The 18,609-nt window shown below is 37.1% G+C and overlaps 1 protein-coding gene and 1 pseudogene across 1 annotated transcript in view; both read left to right on the top strand.

The window, feature by feature from the left end:
• The window catches only part of PIGL (phosphatidylinositol glycan anchor biosynthesis class L), a 65,343-nt gene extending 57,666 nt beyond the window's left edge, over window positions 1-7,677 (top strand). The window contains exons 6-7 of the mRNA XM_006908409.3: window positions 636-769; window positions 7,202-7,677. Of these exons, the coding sequence (XP_006908471.1) occupies window positions 636-769; window positions 7,202-7,300 (233 nt within the window). The 3' untranslated portion in view covers window positions 7,301-7,677. The remainder of the gene's footprint in view (window positions 1-635; window positions 770-7,201) is intronic.
• Window positions 7,678-7,818: 141 nt separating this feature from the next.
• LOC112477038 lies at window positions 7,819-14,908 on the top strand (annotated as a pseudogene).
• Window positions 14,909-18,609: the final 3,701 nt, after the last annotated feature.

Genomic DNA, 18,609 nt, shown 5'->3' with positions numbered 1-18,609 from the left:
TGATGCTTAACCTTTATGAGCTAGTTTCTGGTCTGTCAATGGGGATAATATACATCCCTCACAGGCAGGAGGGATATGAAGGTGAAACAAAAGAAAACAAGTAGTGTGTGCCCTTTCTGAGTGGCCTTACTGAGCTTACCAAGCTGTGCAGTCTTTGGAACATAACTATAGTTCATTTGATTCTTACATGTCATCCCTGTGAGACAGGCAGGTCCCACACTATCAATACCATTTTACAGATGAGAAAACTGAGACACAGAGAGGTTAAGGGACTTTCCCAAGTCTGCCAGTTCTTTAGTAATAGAGCAGGAAGCAGGTCTCTGGCCTCCCAATACAGAAACTCCTGTCTCCATCCCCTTTCCCTTGCCTCTGAAAGAGCCAAATCCCAGCCACTAGCAACCAACCTTCTATTGCTAGAGCATGTTGCAGGGAGAGGGCAGCTAGCCAGGTGTTCTACAGCCCATTCACACTTCTCATCTGTGAAAATGATGGGCAAAGAGCAGCTTTGGTGCCACAGAGTAATCTGGCCAGTCCCCGGCCACTGCCTAGAGCCTCAACGGACAGGTAGAGTGCGCAGGGAGAATCTTCCCAGAAGCGACCACTCTCTCTTTCCTGCCTCTCGCTCTCCCACCCAGGGTTCCCTGTGCTCACACTTCAGTCTGTGAGCGTGCTGCGCAAGTACCTCTCCCTCCTGGACCTGCCCTTTTCTCTGCTTGGTACCTGCGACGTCCTCTTCGTGCTCACCAGCAAAGAAGTAACAAGGGCCAAGGTGAGGACTGTAAATTCCTGGACAACCCAACTCCATGTCTGTGCCCCAGGCCTCCTAGCTCCTCAGAGCCCCAGCACTGCAGAGGCCCTAACCAAAGACCATCCACAGCAGTTCAGCGTCTGTTCTCAAGTGTTAGCAGTAATAGATTTTCTTGAACTTCTACTTTTTTTTCTGATTTTAAAAATAATACATGACTTAAAAAGTAAACAATAATACGTGCTCATTGCAGAAAATTGGAAATACATAAAAGCATCAAAATTAAAATAATTAATAAAATTACCTGCGATCCCACCTCTCAGAGGTAATCACTGTTAACATGTTGGCCTATATCCTCTATAAAGAGTATGATATAAATATATATACATATACTTATATATATTCTTATATTTTTAATGGGATTACAATGTAACAACATATGTCCACTTTCTCTTGTGTCATTAAGTATTTAAATTGTAATGGCTGCCTATATTCCATTGTGTGAAGTACATAAGATATGTCACAAATCTCTTATTATTGGGCATTTCAGTTTACCAGTTTTTCATTATTATACATGGAGCCACGCTCCCAGTCTGAGTCTAAGACCAGGATCCTCTGTAAAAAGCCAATGGGACAAATCAGTTTGCCTGTTGAGGAAGAACCAGGCCCAGTGAGGCCCTTGTGGTAAAAACTCTTATGTTGTTTGGGCAGGTGATTCTAAGAACCATCGAATTAGGGAGAGGTCAGGTTGAAGAAAATCACTCCAGTTTGTCTCCAGATGCACCCCTGCATTGATGTAAATCCACCAGGAAGAGAAGGCTAGCAATGAGTAAATCTGAGAGAACTCAATAAGTTTGGAGGTTTTTGGTGGGGTGGAGGGGGTCTTAGCTTTGTTTTCTAAATTGTCTGTAATAAACATTTATTTACTAAGAGGCACTTTTGCTAGATGCTGAGAATGCAGCATTGAGCAGAAACATTAATTCTTATTTCTCTGATAGTTCATTTCTGTTCTTTATTATTTCTGTCCTTCAATTTTATTCATGTTTTACTCTGCTCTTCAAATTTTCTTGGACTTGAAAGGTTAGTTCAATGTTAATAAATTAATACTATAATATTAAACAAGAAACACATATAAAACAAAGTTATGTATTGATCTGTTGGTGAAAATATTGCATCCAGAAGCTCACAAGAACCTAAACCTTAATTTCCCCTAGGAACAATGGTGCAGTGTTGACTAATTCAAGTGTTTGCAGTAACTTTATCGAACATAACGACCATGAATAATGAGAACTATATATATGATTATCTGATATATATTATCATATATACGATTATGATTATAAGAATATGTAGGTAATCTCTTTTTACTGTTGATTTATAATTTAATTGCTTCGTAGTCAGTAAATGTGCCTTGGGTAATACTAATTTTTAAAGATTGAGATTTCCTTAGTGAATGACCTAGTTTATGATCAATTTTTGTCAATGTTAATGTTTATCTAAAAAGAATGTATGTTCTCTATTTGTTGCAGTTCAGATTCTAGATATAACTAGTAGATCAAGCTTAGTACTTATGTTGGTCACAACTTTTGTATTCTAACTACTCTTTCTACATTTTGATCTATTACCTTCTGATACAAGTATACTAAGGTCTCCCACATTGGATTTGTACATTTGTCTTTGTTTTTACTTGGTGTTCAGGTGCGCAAAGATCAAGGTTGTTAAATCTTCTTACAGAATATTCCTTTTATTATCTAATAATATCTTTATTAGTGGTTCTACCTTAAATTCTATTTTAATATCAAATTGCTACAAAAGCTTTCTTTGGGCTAGTATCTACATTTTGTTAATGCCTTTATTTTCCACCTTGTGTTGTCATTTTTAGATGTTTTCTGTAAGCCACATATAGTTGAATTTTTTTTCTTAATCCCACTATGAAATACCTTATAGTGGGCATATTTGGCCCATTTTTATTTGTAATTGTTGATATTTTTGGACTTATTTCTACTATCTTGTATTTTCTGTTTAATATCCCCACCACCACCACCACCTGCCCTTTTCCTGTGTTCTGTTGGATTGGTCAAGTTTTCCACAGTCTCTCTCTTCTCTTCCTCTCTCAGCTGTTATAAAAATTTTAATATCATTCATAGCTATAAAGTTCAAAGCATTTGGCAAAGAATGTCCTCCCTGCCACAGAAATTTAGCATGTTTTACATACTGATACATACTTGATTCCTGGCCCTCTGGTTGTTTCTTATATCACACACATTCCCTCCAGGTTCTTTTCTTTTCTCTGATATGTTTGCTTTAGCAATTTTTTAGCAAGGGTCTAAGGAAGGCAAATTCTATTAGCCTTTAAATGTTTGCATGTCCTATCTTTTGAATGAGTTTGGCTGGAAATAAATTTTTGTGTGTAACTTTCCCTAAGCATGTCTGAAGATGTAACTCCCATCTAAAGATGTAATTACTATAATTTGTGATAGCCTTATGTTTTGGTAGCATCTATGCTGATGAGGAGCCCGCTATCTATATAATCTTATTCATGTGTAGTTAATCTCATTTATGTTAGCTTTTAAGATTCTCTATGTATTTCTGGGTTCTGCAATCTTATTATGTCTGGGTAGCTTTGTTTGTATTATTCTGCTCAGTACTCTCCAACTGAGGGTCCTTCCTTGTCTTTTAGCTATTCTGAAAAATCCTTACCTATTATTTCTTCAAATATCACTTGTGTGAAGTTCTCTATATTCTTTTCCTGGACTCCTATGAAATATATCTTGGGGCCTCTTAATCTATGCTTTGTGTCTCTTTAATTATTCTCTCGAATTATTTCTGTATTTCATATTTTGTTTTCATTTCATAATTTCTTATTTTTGGAAGTTGTTATTCGTCTATTTAGATCTTTGAATGTCCTTCATGCCATTATTTTAGTCTTTGACAAGCTATTCTAGAAAACTGTTTTCATCTAGATATAGTCAAAGTCTGATTGCTGATAATATTACCTTGCTTTCTTTGTATTAAATTCCTTCATGTCTTCAGGAACTCTGATTTGCAAACTAGGGGGAAGGTATTTTTGTTGTTGGATTTGGGAGTTTTATCTCCCTCTTCCTCTGTGCTCTCCCTATCTAGAGTTTGCAGGTGCTTGAAGGCCATAACAGGCCCCTCTAATGGCAGTTCTAGGCACAGAGCCAGCAAGTAACTTGGTTCAGTGCTGATCACAAGGCATTCAGCTTGCTGGGAGCTGCATGATTGGCAACACTTACCCATTCTCTTTTCACAGATGAGGGAGCACTGTTCCTGGCTTCAAGCAGTATGGTTGGGTTCCCTGTCCCTTCAGTGAGTCCCTTTCAGAAGCAGAATTACCAGCCACCACAATGCTCCTGGGCCATGAGCCATCCAGCCCTCTACTTTAGCCACTCACATCTGTGTTTGTTTTCTTTACATTCATGGTGCTTTTGGTCTTAGTTTTGACCCATCCTTGTCTTTTTTATATTCTCTGCATTTTTCTCTATTATTGCTCTGTTTTTGGAACAGGAAGTATGAAATGAATGCCTCATCTTAACCAGGTCACAACACCTGAATTATGTTGAGAACAATAAAAAAGTAAATATAATTACCATATGATCCAGCATTTCCACTTCTGGATATCCAAAGAAATCTAAAGCAGGGTCTTAAAGAGTTATTTACATACTCACATTCATCACAGCATTATTCACAACAGCCAAGTAGTAGAAGCAACCCAAATATCCATGACAAGGGAGTGGATAAAGAAAGTGTGTGTGTGTGTGTGTGTGTGTGTGTGAGAGAGAGAGAGAGAGAGAGATTTAGCTTAAAAAAAAAGGAAATCTTGTCACATGCTACATGTATGAACTTTGAGGACATTATACTGAGTGAAATAAGCCAGTCATAAAAAGACAAATACTCTGTGACTTTACTTATATGAGATATCTATAACAGTCAAAATCATGGAAACAGAAGGTAGAGTGGTAGTTGCCAGGGGCTGGGGGAGGAAATGGGGGTTGTTCGATGAGTATAGAATTTTATTTGAAAAAGTTCTAGAGATCTGTCATACAGCCCTGTGAATCATTAAGGCTACTGAACTGTACACTTAAAAATGGCTAAGATGGTAAATCTTATATTGTTTTTTTTCCTACAATTAAAAATAACATTTTGGTAGCAAAGTGGAAAAGACCAAATGATAGAAGATATTATTGGAACATTAAATGAAATAAGTGTGTAAACTGGTATAACATTTCTGGGAAGTAACAGTAATAAACATCAGAAATCTCAGAAATTGTACTTTTGACATTCTTGATACATTAAGTGAAAACAAACAGATTACAGAGCAATATATATAGTGTGATACATTTTTACACAGAAAAAGTCAAAGAACATGCAAAAATATTAATATTGATTACCTCTGGATGGTGGGATTTTAGGTGAGTTTTTTCTTTTAATTTTTAAAATTTTATAAAATGATCATGTATTACTTATATAGTTCAATAAATTTATATTTACTCTGACCTACTCATTTTTATCTCTAGAATTATATCCTAAAGAAACGAACAAAGGTGTATCCAGAGATTTATGTGCAAGCATGTTCATTACTGTAATTTGTGATAGCCAAAAAAGGAACTAATATTCAGCAGGTGAATGACACAGTATTGTACACCAGTAAAATCATAGTTTTGAAAGGCGTGTAATGAAAATGTTTCTCAAGTGGGGAGAGGGAGGAGTAGAAACAATTTTGATATTTTGTAATATTCTCAGAAAATCTGAACAAAAAGGAATAGAAAAATAGAGTTTGTAAAAAATCAAATTGGCAATAAATATATAACTCCTGTAAGTGCCCATCTTATTGAATGCGTACTAAAAAGTGATTGAAAGATTAGATCTAAAGACATTGGCCACTTGGGCAGCATGATGTGGGAAGCTTATAACTTGATAACTGTCACAAGTAGACAAATCAAGTGTCTTTGTACTACAAAGTTCATCCATTCTCTTAAGGTTTTTTTAAAATGAACGTTTTTACTATGGTCTTCAAAATTTTAACACTATTCTGTGAGTTCATCCATTATGTTTCTACATATAATTTCTTATTTAAAAAATTTAGTCATATTTCCTTTTGAAACAGTCTGCATATTATTTTGCCTGAATATATCCTGTGGTGATAGTTCCCTTTATCATTGAAAGTTTGTGATTATCACAGGTGTACTTACATCTTTAAAGCCATGTATGTTGTGACAGTAAATATAAAGTGAGTTCTTTAGATGAAAGTTTACAGTGATATTAACTTAGGCAAGTTAATTTTGTTAAAGGAAAAAAAGCAAGAACCATTTATATATGTTTATATATAGTTAAATCAGTTGCTATGATCTAGTCTGTTTAAAAACTGTTTAAAAGCACCAGATCTGAACAAGAAAATAAACATTTCCTCCAGTAGGTGGCAAGGAGAATCCATACCTATGTGTACCATCCTTTTTCCTTCTTCTAATTGTGATTGTACCTTCCCAGACTAGCCAATTCAGAGGAGTCTGAGAATAATCTAGCTTGCTTCCCATAAAACATCCCTGTATGTGTTAAGTGTGTGAGGTAGTAGAGCAAAGTGATTAAGAATGTAAGCTCCAGGGGGTGGTTCCATAGTGTAATGGTTAGCACGTCTGCTTCACACGCAGAAGGTCCTGGGTTCACGCCCCAGGTGGAGGCACAGACTGGCCCCGGTGCACTGGGTGAGTCAGACCCCATCTAGCTTGCTTCCCATAAAACATCCCTGTATGTGTTAAGTGTGTGAGGTAGTAGAGCAAAGTGATTAAGAATGTAAGCTCCAGGGGGTGGTTCCATAGTGTAATGGTTAGCACGTCTGCTTCACACGCAGAAGGTCCTGGGTTCACCCCCCAGGTGGAGGCACAGACTGGCCCCAGTGCACTGGGTGAGCCAGACCCCGGGTGTGTGCCACAAGCGTGTAGGAGGAGATGCCCCGCCTTCAGAGATCCAGTCCTTAAGGGGAAACGGCAACATCCATAGGTCAGGGGTGGAAGGGGAATGGGGATGGGAATTAAAGGAGGGTGGAGAATGTCGGCTCCAGAGTCAATCAGATGGCTCTGAATTCAAATGTCAGCTCTACTACCTACTAGCTATTTGAGATTGATGAGTTTCCTCATCTGTTTTTTTTTAAAGCAGTTAATAATAATAGTACTTAACTCACAGGGTTTTTTAAATTGAGATAATGTGTGGAGACTGCTCTAACTGGCATTAGCATCATCTGCTGTTATCACAGGGGAAGAAGTAGAGATGGGAGAAGGGAGGTAGTGATTTGGAAGCCAATCCAGAGAGGTTTGCAGGTTATAGGAAGAAGCCAGACAAGACAACAGCATGAGGTGTGTTATTGGGAGGAAGACAGAACTGAAGTTACAGAAACTGCCCCAGTGAAAATGTTCCATAACTAGTCTTTGATTCTTCCAGAGAGCCATGTCCTGCCACCGCAGCCAGCTTCTCTGGTTCCGCCAGCTCTATGTGTTCTTCTCCCGGTACATGAGAATCAACTCTCTGCACTTCCTCTGAAGCCTGGAAGCCTTTTCTGATCCAAGGAACAAAGAGAAAAAATACCAGGAAGCCCAGGGACCTGGTCTGGAGCTGGCTTTTCTCCCTGAGCCAAAAGAGATCCCAACCTAAGGTGGCCTCCAAGAACTCTGCTCATCAGTACTGGTCAGACCCTAATAAAAGGGAGGCCCTATAGGCCAATGAGCTGTCTAAACTTCAGCTTCTTCCTGTGGGGAAAAAAAAGCACAACAACCAAAAACAATTAACCCAAAGATAATAATAGCTACCCTGCTAGCTTCTCAAGTTCTTAAAAATAATGTACATAATGACACAATGTATGTCTAACACCTACCACAGAATCTATTATTGTAAATAAATGTACAAGTGCTCTAAAATCACTTCACAGCTGCAATGATTGTAGTATTCGTTTCCAAAGCAGGTTCACCAAACACATACACAAGAACAGTCTATGTTGAAAGTTCAACCATAATTCCTTTGATTTATCTCTGTGGTTTACGTATCAGATTTGAATATAGGGAAAACTTGATCTATTTAGCACCATAGTCACTGACTGGGGCACCCAAGCTGCGATGACTGTGCTGGGCACTGTTTCACACAGAGACAAATACGATTTGGATTCTACCCTCAATGAGCTTACACTCAAATATCGCAGTTCTCAGTCTTTTGGGGAAAGCAGGAAATAAAGAAATCTGACCTTTTTTTAAAAAACACTCTAGAACTTGATGTCTTAAAATTGTGCTGTAAACAAAAGCACTCAGGTCTATCTTAAAAGCTTCTCAGAGTCCAGCTAATGGTCCAGTCAAGTGGCCTGAGGTAGGGAAGCTCAGTGGTGAAGTACACAGGCCCTGAAGACTGGTAACCCTGGGTATGAGGCCAGAATTACCAGCAAAGTAACCGCGAGCGAGGTGCTTAACATCTCTCTGCTGCCATTCTCTCATCTGCAAAACGGGGACAATCATGTACCAGCCTCAGGAGAGATGATGCGTGAAGGTACACAGTATAGACCTGACACACAGTAAATGCTCAGGAAAGAGTAGCTGCAGGTATTCTGAGATCTAAAGAATAAGTAGGCATTAAACAGAGGGACTAGAATAAACCGAAAGCCTGACACAGAAAAGACCTTGCATTGTTCCTGAGTATTCCCTGTGTGGGTCAGATGAAGTTCTGAACTGCTGTCTCCATAGCCACAGGTTAGAGAAACCTGCTGGTTAGAGCTCACCACCCATACTTGCTCTACTTTGCTGAGGGTCACCAATATTTTGAATGCCTCCTGTGGGCCAGATGAGACTGTTAGGCTATTAGGCCCTAAAGCTGGGATCAAAAATGCAAATCTCACTGTTATCTGTCTACTAAAAATTTGTCAATAGCTCCTAATAGCCTTCATATGAAAGCATGAAAAGAAATAAGCCACTGACACTGGTTAGAATGTGGTGGACCAGACTGACTCCTATCCTGCTGCTAGGAAGACAGACACTGAAGCCTTTCTGCACAGCAGTTCTCAATAAGAGCTTTTAGAATACACATACTCTGTGACCTAAGGAAATATTTTAAAAATCAAAATTATATATACAAAGATCATCACAGTATTACTTAAAATAGCAAAATTAGAAAAATCCAGTGAGTCAAGCATATTTACTAACAAGGAAAAATCTTCTCATGGTACATTGAATCTTAAAAAGGTTAGGGATGGTACAATCTAACTTTTATTTAATAAAATATAAATATATACACGTAACAAAAGTCTGTAAATAAATATATATATTGAAGGATATATATCCATAAAGTCATCTTTCTATGATGAACATTTATAATTTTAAAGGATTTTTCATTGCTTATGAATAGTTTTGATGTGAGAAAATACTTTTGATATAATGTGAAGTTAAAAATTGTATAGCCAGTATAATTTCAGTTATGTAAAGAAATGATTCATTAAAAACTAGCCATTTATTTACTGCTGGTAGACATGTAAATGCTAGAACTTTTGTGGAGGACAGCTTGGCAATTTCTAATAGAGTTAAATACCCTTTGATCCAGCATTTCTACTTCCAGTAATTTACACTATAGATTTACTCAAATGCCAAAAGAGGTATGTAAGGGATAGACATTGAAACACTGTTTATAATAGTAAAATACTGAACCAGTCCAAATGTTCATCAATTTAGGATTGGTTAAATAAATTGTGGATAGAACAGTAAAATACCATAAAACTATTTAAAAATAAGGCAATACATTGATATGGAAAGATCCCTAAAGTATATTATTAAGTGAAAAAAGCCAGATGCAGTGGGTAGTGAATGCAACCATTTGTGAGGGGAAAAAATATACATCTACACATACAAACGTGTGGACAAATAGGATACCTCTGGTAATAGTTCTTTGTCTCTGAAAAGGAGAATTAAGTGGGAGCAGGGAAATGGATACCTTTTGTCCTTTTTGAATTTTATAACCAGTGCATGTAGTACCTATTCAAAAATTTTTAAATCTTAGAGGTTAGAAAGATGTGTAGGATTATCACTAGTAGTTGCTTCTGTGTGGTGGGATTTAAGACTTTCTGCTTTTGTTTCACTGTACATGGTGACTTTTTTTTTTTAGTAAATTAATAGCCTAGATGAAAAATGAAAATAAACATTTATATTTACTGAATGCCTGGTGCTTGATTTGCACGAAACTGCAGGCTCTACTCCCGAGTTCCCAACGGGAACAGAACTAGGTTCTCCTTGGTGCCAGAAGAGAGCAAGAGACAGCAGCATAAGAGGGAAAGATGCCCCTCAAGGCCTGGCAGGGCTGCCACTGTGCTCAAGTTAGGGAAAGGTATCCTCCTTGTGGAATGCAGCCCTGGGGGTACTTGTTTTGGCAAGAAAGCCTCTTTGTGCAAATTATCAGAAGGCAGCCCCCACTCTAAGCAGACACACTCCCTCACCAGAGCAAGACAGCCTGCTGGGGAGAGAAGCACAGATTATCCTCTCTAGCCCTCTTAGCCATGCCCTTGTGTAGTTAACAACTTGCAAAACCGTGCCACAGCCCTGAAGCCTGAAGCAAAGATCAAAAAGTAATAAAAATTACACTTTAGATGGGACCTGTATTCAGGTAATCTGTAGTCTTAAATATATTTGTTTAAAAGATTGAAAATAAACTACACGATTCAATTTGAGAAAATAATACAAACCAAGAAAAAGTTGGAAGAATTCAATACAAATTAAAGATAAAAATAAATGAAAAAAAAATAGTTGAAAGGATAAGTTTTCTTTGAAAAATCAGATAAGCCAACTTGCTATTAGACAATAGCAAGTCTAATTCAGAAAGAGAAAAAACAAGTGTCGTTACTGGGAATGCAATAGATTTACAGCCACAAAAAATAAAAAGACTGAAAAAATGAGATGACGTGCAAGTCCATGGCAACAAAATTTAAAATATAAAGGAAATGGATGACTTCCTAGTAAATTTTGGACTACCACAAAACCCTATCATAATGTATAAATAGGGTCCAAACATTTCAATCTCCTAAAATACAGGGCTGCATTATTGCAAGATTCATGAAAACCCGTATTTTTAAATCTTCCCATGACTTGGCATCAAGCAGGCACATCCAGGACCTGAAGGTGGTGCTGCTCCATCAGCTGTTCTACTTTCTTGGCAGAACCTAGGAGGGAGGGAGGGAAGCCTATGCACCAAGATGTTCAATACCAACTGCAAGTGGGGTAGGAAAAAAGGGCAATGAGCCAGGCTCTATGGGGGTTGGACCCTAGGACAGACTGATGTTATGGTGGCTCTCTCCTAGCACTAGAAAGCTTCACATTGCTCCTTTTGTTGAGCTCACAAAGTGAAAAAGGCTCTAAAACTGAACAAGTCCCAAGTAGGTGGTCAATTCCAAATCTTCCATCCCCACACCCCAGCACTAGCCTTGGCCTGCACACGTTTGAGAATGGGGGTTAGACAGGGAACCAGTACTCAAGGACAACTGGATTAATCCAATGGCAAGACATCTTACTAATGGGATTTTACATGACTAAAATTTAAAAAGTGAAAGAGAACAGACTCAATAAATAACATCAGAACATATTAGAAAGGGAATTATAATAGATTTTTTAAAGTTTCCTAGTCTAGATGGTTTTACAGCTATCTAAAGGTAATTCCAAAGTTATTTAGAGCATTAAAAAGTACTCCCACTCATAGACATAATAACAAAACATGCTCTGCGAACATGGCACTACGAGTGGCTCAGAGTGTGCAGGGCCACAGCCTGCAGCCCGCATTCTGTCTTGGGGCCTGTCCCTCCCTGCCCACCACGGCCCTGGGGCCTAACGGCCTGAGGGTGGGTGCCAACCAGTAGCTGCACTGGCCCTGTCTGCTCTCGTGGGTAAATTCACAAAAAAACATGGATAACAACAGAAAATGGTACTGAAGCAGTGGAAATCAGCAATTTTGCACAAGAAGCTTTGGGAGATGTTGTTTACTGTAGTTTGCCTGAAATTGGGACAAAATTTTAAAAAAAGAAATTGGCACAAAATTGAACAAACAAGATGAGTTTGGTGCTTTTTAGAAAGTATGAAAGCTGCTAGTGAACCTTATTCTCCTCTATAAGGAGAAGTAACTGAAATAAATGAAGCTCTTGCAGAAAATCCAGGCCTTGTCAACAAATCTTGTTATGAAGATTGGTTGATCAAGATGACACTGAGTAACCCTTCAGAACTAGATAAACTAAAATGAGTGAGGAAGCAAATGAGAAATACATAAACTCTATTGAGGAGTGAAAATGGAACCCCCCTAAATATAGTAGTGATGCGGGAGAACTCAAGTTTTGGACTCCGAGGACCCCGACTTGGGGCTCGAGTGACCAGGTTCTTGTCTTATGCCTTGAGATAGAATTCAGGGACACAACAAACAGCAAGCTTGAAAGTGCAAGTTTTATTAAAGTGAAAGTACACTTAAAGAGAGAAGTTTGAGCAGCTCAAAGGGAAAATGTGCCTCAACTGTCTGAATTGCCAGCTTTTATTTTCTTAGGGATGGAGGTGTCCCAAGTCTATCCATCCTGCCTCCCAGACTTGGCTTTTCTCATGCACCCTGGAGGGGAGGAGGCAGCCCAAGGCCATCTGTCTGTCTCCTGGCCTTGGCTTGTTTGTCATGCTGGAGTCTCACACTTAAAATCAAAACAGGGAGAGGGCTGAATAAGGGACAAGGGAGAGATTCCAGAGCTGTATCCTGGGGGTGGGGGTGGGTGGTAGACTTCCCTAGGCTAACTATCCTCCTGCCTCAGTAGTATGAAACAAACAAAAAACATGCTATAACATGAAAAATAAAACTACTGATGATGTTATTTCTAAACAGAGATGCAAAAATATAAAAAGATATATTAGCAAATTGAATCCAGCGGTACATCAAAAGAAATATTACTTCATGACCAAGTAAGACATTATTCCAGGAATGCAAGAACAGTTCTAATTTGGGGAAAACCATAACATAATTCATTACATCAACAAATTAAGAAGAAAAACCATATTCTTTTATTTATAGATGCTGAAAGATAAAATTCAGTCACTATTCCTAATAACAACTTTTAAGAAAAATAGGAGAGAAGAGGGCAATTTAAATATAATAAAGACTGTTTACCAAAGTCTAGCAGTCTAAAACTAAGTGGACAAGGTAGGAAGGCAAATTATCATCATCTTTATTATTCAGGTTGTTCTGAAGGGCGAAGCTAATAAGGAGGACAGAGCAATAAAATAATTGGTTTAAGTATTGGAAAAGACAGCTATATTTAGAAACCCAAGAGATTGTCAATAAAATCTATTAGAATAAATGGAATTTGGTAAGGCAGTCGGATAATAGATATCTTTACAAAAATCAATAGATTTTCTCTAATTGGTAATAATGTGACAGAAATTAAAATGGGCAAAAAAAATCCCATTCTCATCAACATCAAGAACTATAAAACACCATATTTTTTTACAGAAATTGACAAGCTAATCCCAAAATTCATATGAAATTACAAGTGACTCAGAAACCAAAACAATCTTTAAAAAAGAACAAAGATGGAAGACTCAGACATCCCAATTTTAAGATTTTTTTACTGCAAAGACCGATATGTAAGAGCTAAAACTATACAATGCTTAGAAGGAAACAGATGTAAATCATTGTGACTTTGGATTAGGCAACAGTTTCTTAAATGTGACACCAAAAGCACAAGCAACAAAAGAAAAAATAGAAACCTTTGTGCATCAAAGGATATGATAGTGAAATGGAAAAAAATATTTGCAAACCATATGTCCAAAGGTCTAGTACCCAAATATATAAAGAACTCTTACAACTCGACAATAAAGACAACTTAGTTAAAAGATAGGCAGAAGACTTGAATGTACATTTCTCCAAGAAGATACTCAAACAGCCAAAAAGCACAAGAACGTCATTAGTCATTTGAAAAATACAAATTAAGACCACAATGAGATATTACTTCACATCCACTATAATGGCTATGATTAAAACAAACACAGAAAATAACAAGTGTGTGTGACTATATGGAGAAATTAGAAACTTCATACATTACTGGTTGGAATGTAAAATGGTGCAGTGGCTACGGAAAACAGTTTCACAGTTCCTCACTAAATTAGAGATTTACCATATGACCCAGCAAGCAGTTCCACTCCTAGGTATATACCCAAGAGAAGTGAAATATGTTCACATAAGAACTTGTCAATGGGTGTTCGAGTAGAATTATTCATAACAGCTGAAAAGTTGAAACAACCCAAATGTCCATCGACTGATGAAAAAATAAACGAAATATGGCATTTTGTTTATTATTCAGCCTTAAAAAGAAATGAAGTCCTGACATATGCTACAAATGAGGATGAATTTCGAAAACATTATGCTAAATGAAGTAAGCGGGCACAAAAGGTCATATATTGTAGGAATTTATCTAGAGCAGGCGAATCCATAGAGACAGAAAGCAGATTAGTATTTTCAGGGGCAGGAGGCTGGGAAAAAGGAAGTAACTACCAATGAATGTAGGGTTTCTTTCTGTGATAATGAAAATGTTCTGGAATTGATAGTGGTGAAGGTTGGACAACCTTGTAAATATACAAGCATGCCTTATTTTACTGTTTCACTTTATTACACTTCGCAAATATCGCAATTTTTTACAAATTGAAGGTAAGATTCTACTGCAGCAAAAAGATTACAACTCACTGAAGGCTGATATGATGGTTAGCATATTTTACCACTAAAGTATTTTTATTATTATTTTAATAATAATAACAATAATATTATACTAGTTTCGGATGTACATCATAGTAGTTAGACATTTATATAACTTATGAAGTAATCCCCCAGATAAGTCTTGAACCCCCCTGAAACCATATAGTTATTATCCTATTATTGACTATATTCCTTATCCTGCACTTTACATCTCCATTACTATTTTGTAACTGCCAATGTGTACTTCTTAATCCCTTCATCTTTTTTACCCAGTCCCCTAACTGCCTTCTCATTTGCAGACCATCAGTTTGTTCTCTGTATCTATGAGTTTGTTTCTGCTTTATATGGTTTTATAGATTCCACATATAAGTAAAATCATATGGAATTTGTCTTTCTCTGTCTGACTTACTTCATTTAGCAGAATACCCTTTAGGTCCATCCATTTTATCACAAATGGCAAGATTTCATTCTTTCTTATGGCCAAGTAATATTCCATTATATATATGTACCACTCCTTTATCCATTCATCTTTGCTTGAAGCATTTAATCCATTTACATTGAAAGTAATTATTGATAGATATGCAGTTATTGCCATTTTATTGTTTTCTAGTTATTTTTGTAGTTCTCTGTTCTTTTTTTCTTCTCTTGTATGTCAATGAGTTCCTGCAGTGTTATGTTTATATTATTTTCTCTTTATTTCTTATATATCTTTTATAGATTTTTGGTTTGTGGTTAACCATGAGCTTCAAATATACCAAGCTATGTTTATAGCAGTCTATTTTATGTTGATGATCACTTAAGTTCGAACACATTCTAAAACCACTAAAATTTTTACTCACCCTCTCCATATTTATGCTTTTGTCATTATTTTTACTTCCTTTGTGTATTTATGTATGTCCCTTAATTTACTGTTGTAATTACACATGATCTTCCTACTTTTCCATTCTAACTTTTGTACTTTAGTGTTGGTTGATCCACTGCTTTTATTATGTATTTGCCATAGTCAATAAGAATTTTTTTCTTTGAAATATTCTCTTATTATATTTTTTAGTTCATTTTCTTAAAGAAGTCCCTTTAACATTTCTTGTAATACTCGTTTGATGATGAATTCCCTCAGCTTTTTCTTGTCTGGGAAGAACTAAAGTATTTTTAAATTAAAGTATGTACTTTTTTTTTTTACATGTTATGCTACTACACATGTAACAGACTAAACATTTGTGTAGCTCGCTTTAATGTGATACTCGCTGCCTTGTGGTGGGTCTTGAACCGAACCTGTAGTATCGCCAAGTTATGTCTATACTAAAAATCACTGAATTCTACATGTTAAAAGGGTGAATTTCATGGCATATGAATTATATCTCAATTCAAAAAAAAAAATAGCCTGAAAGTAAGAGTCCATTAAAACATTCTAGTTCACTATAAAGTTACATTTATGATAAACGTGGCATTGCTCTCTGAACCTGGTGATATTCTTTTGACATGCTAACCTACTAAATAAAAATCAACTACTAGAGTACAAATATTATTTGTATTTTAACACAGTTTTAGTGCTTACTGCTTTTCCTTTAAATATAGTTTTTTAAAGTTAATTTAAAAAATGTAATGCAGAACCTAAAACAAGACCTGAATAAATGGAGAACTGTACCATGCATGTTCCTTGATAGATTTAATATAGAAATCCTCACAAAGTTAATAAATTGAATACCAAATATATATGTAAGTTCCAATTTATAAATTTACATATTTACATTATATTTATATATGTATATATAAATTCCCATTCTTACAAAATTAATATACAAATTTAATGTAATTGTAGTCAGAATCTCAATGGATTATTATCTTTGGACCTGAATAAATTATTTTAAAAATATGTTAGAAAAGGAAATGTCCAAGAACAGCCAAAATATAAATGTTAAAAAGGATAGAGATGTGAGACCCTGTCTTTCTATATATTAAAACATAAAACTATTGCAATCAAAACAGTAAGATACAGGCACAGAAGTAAACAGATGTTGAACAGAAGAGAAAATCCAGAAACATCCAAATTACCTGAGAACCACTATACAATAAAGATAGAATTTTAATTCAGAGGGGAGCATTTAATAAATGGTTTCAGGACAGTTGGTCAGGCATTTGGAAGAAAACAAAGACTCTGCCTTATACCAAATACAAAAGTACATTCTAGATGAATTATAGATTTACATGTAAAAGTCAAACAATTAAAATATCACTTAAAAAACTTGAGAGTGGGGCAGACCTTATCAAGCCAGGCTGAAAACCCATAAGATGTAAAGGCAGACATTTCACAACAAAAGTTTTATAACAGGTTTTACCGATGTGTCAATATCCCTAATACTATATAAAAAGACAAGAAAACATCCCAAAAGAAAAATGGATTAAGGATGAAAAATGCAAAAAAGAGGAAATCCAAATGGTATGAAAAACTATTCAACTTCAGTAGCAGCCAGGGCATGCAAATGAAGGAAAAATAAAAATCCATTTTTTGCTTAAGGTGGTGATTAAACTCGAGTGGAAGACGTTTTCAGGGGACCTCATAACAGTGAGGAAAATGAAGACTGCAGAAGACATAAAGAGGTATTTTTTCTCTCTCTCTCCTCTCTCTTTCACACATAATAAATGTGCAAAGTAAATCACATTGCTAATAGAAGAAACACAATTAAAAGAAAATACCATTGGAGGGAGAATAAAATGGCAAAGATGACAGAGGCTCTGTTCATCCCTCTGGCAACTAAATCAAAGTTGTGACAGAAACAAGAGGCAAACAGCAATGAAAAATCACCTAGGATCTAGATGAACACTCCATACAACTAGGGAGAAATCTAAGAAATCACCCTACAACAGCAGAAGGTAGGACAGAGTGAGGACGCGAGGCCCCGAGCAGCTGAGTGGGACAGAGGCAGAGGTGGCGGCAGCGGCAGCAGTGGCAGCTGCAGACACCTCTTAAAGGGGCCATGCCCACAAGCAGACTTTAGCGATGACAGACCTGCTGGCTCTGAGCACCAGTGCCAGTTCAGCTACACACAGGGGGCACCAGGGACTTATAGGGAAACGCTAAGTTGTCAGAGTGAGGACCAAGGTGAGACTCACTCTGTACAGAAGTGCCAGCAGTATCCATTGTTCCTCTGTTGAGCCCTCCCCACTCCCAGTGTGCAGACTCAGCACCACCATAGCTGAGATGTCATCAAACTGGATAACAGTGGTCGCTCCACCTAGAGGATTCCCTGAAACCCCGCCTCCCCCAACTCGCCCCACCCAAACCACATTTGAGTCTGGTGCTCCTTGCTGAGCAGCGCCTAGACTCACACTGGAGGCAGCTGGCCTCGGTTTCTGCTGTGGCCTTTTGAGGCAACTATAAGCATAGCATCTGTGGATTGCTTGCTGAATCTTAACAGGTGGCCCCGGAGGGGCATAGGCTTGGGCTAAATTTAGCCTGCAGCTGAACCCCTCTCAGGACTCTGCTCCTGGACACCTACTACACAAATCCACACTAATAAGACCGGGAGACTTAGAAGCTTTGCTTAGTACATAGAAACAGACACAGAAACGCAGCCAAAATGGGAAGACAAAGAAGCAGAAACTATATAAGAGAACAGAGATCCAGAAATAGTGGAGTCAAGCAATCTAATAGATGCAAAGTTCAAAACACTGGTTATAAAGATGCTCAGTGAACTTATGGGAAGTGTAGATGAATTTAGTGAGAACTTCAACAAAGAGATAAAAAACATAAAAATGGAAATAGAAATTATAAAAGAGAACCAGTCTGAAATGAAGAACACATTATCTGAGATGAGAAGTATATTAAATGGAATAAACATAGGAAGGAACAAAGTGAATAAAAAGGATCAAATGACCTACATAGAGAACGAGAAAGCCAAGGACACACAATCAGAATGGCAAGAAATAAGATGCCAAGACTATAAAAATAATTTAAGGAGCATATGGGACACTATTAAGGGTCCAAATATCCATCTGATCGGCGTACCTGAAGAAAATCAAGACGTTGAACAGCTGTTTGAAGAAATAATGATGGAAAGCTTCCCTAAACTGGTGCAGGAAATGGACATAAAACCCCAGGACGCTCAGAGGATTCCAAAAAT

This window comes from Pteropus alecto, unplaced genomic scaffold (genome assembly GCF_000325575.1).
Source record: "Pteropus alecto unplaced genomic scaffold, ASM32557v1 scaffold52, whole genome shotgun sequence".
Taxonomy (NCBI): domain Eukaryota; kingdom Metazoa; phylum Chordata; class Mammalia; order Chiroptera; family Pteropodidae; genus Pteropus; species Pteropus alecto.
The sequence above is the reverse complement of the archived record's forward strand: the minus strand, read 5'-3'. Positions and strand labels throughout refer to the sequence as shown.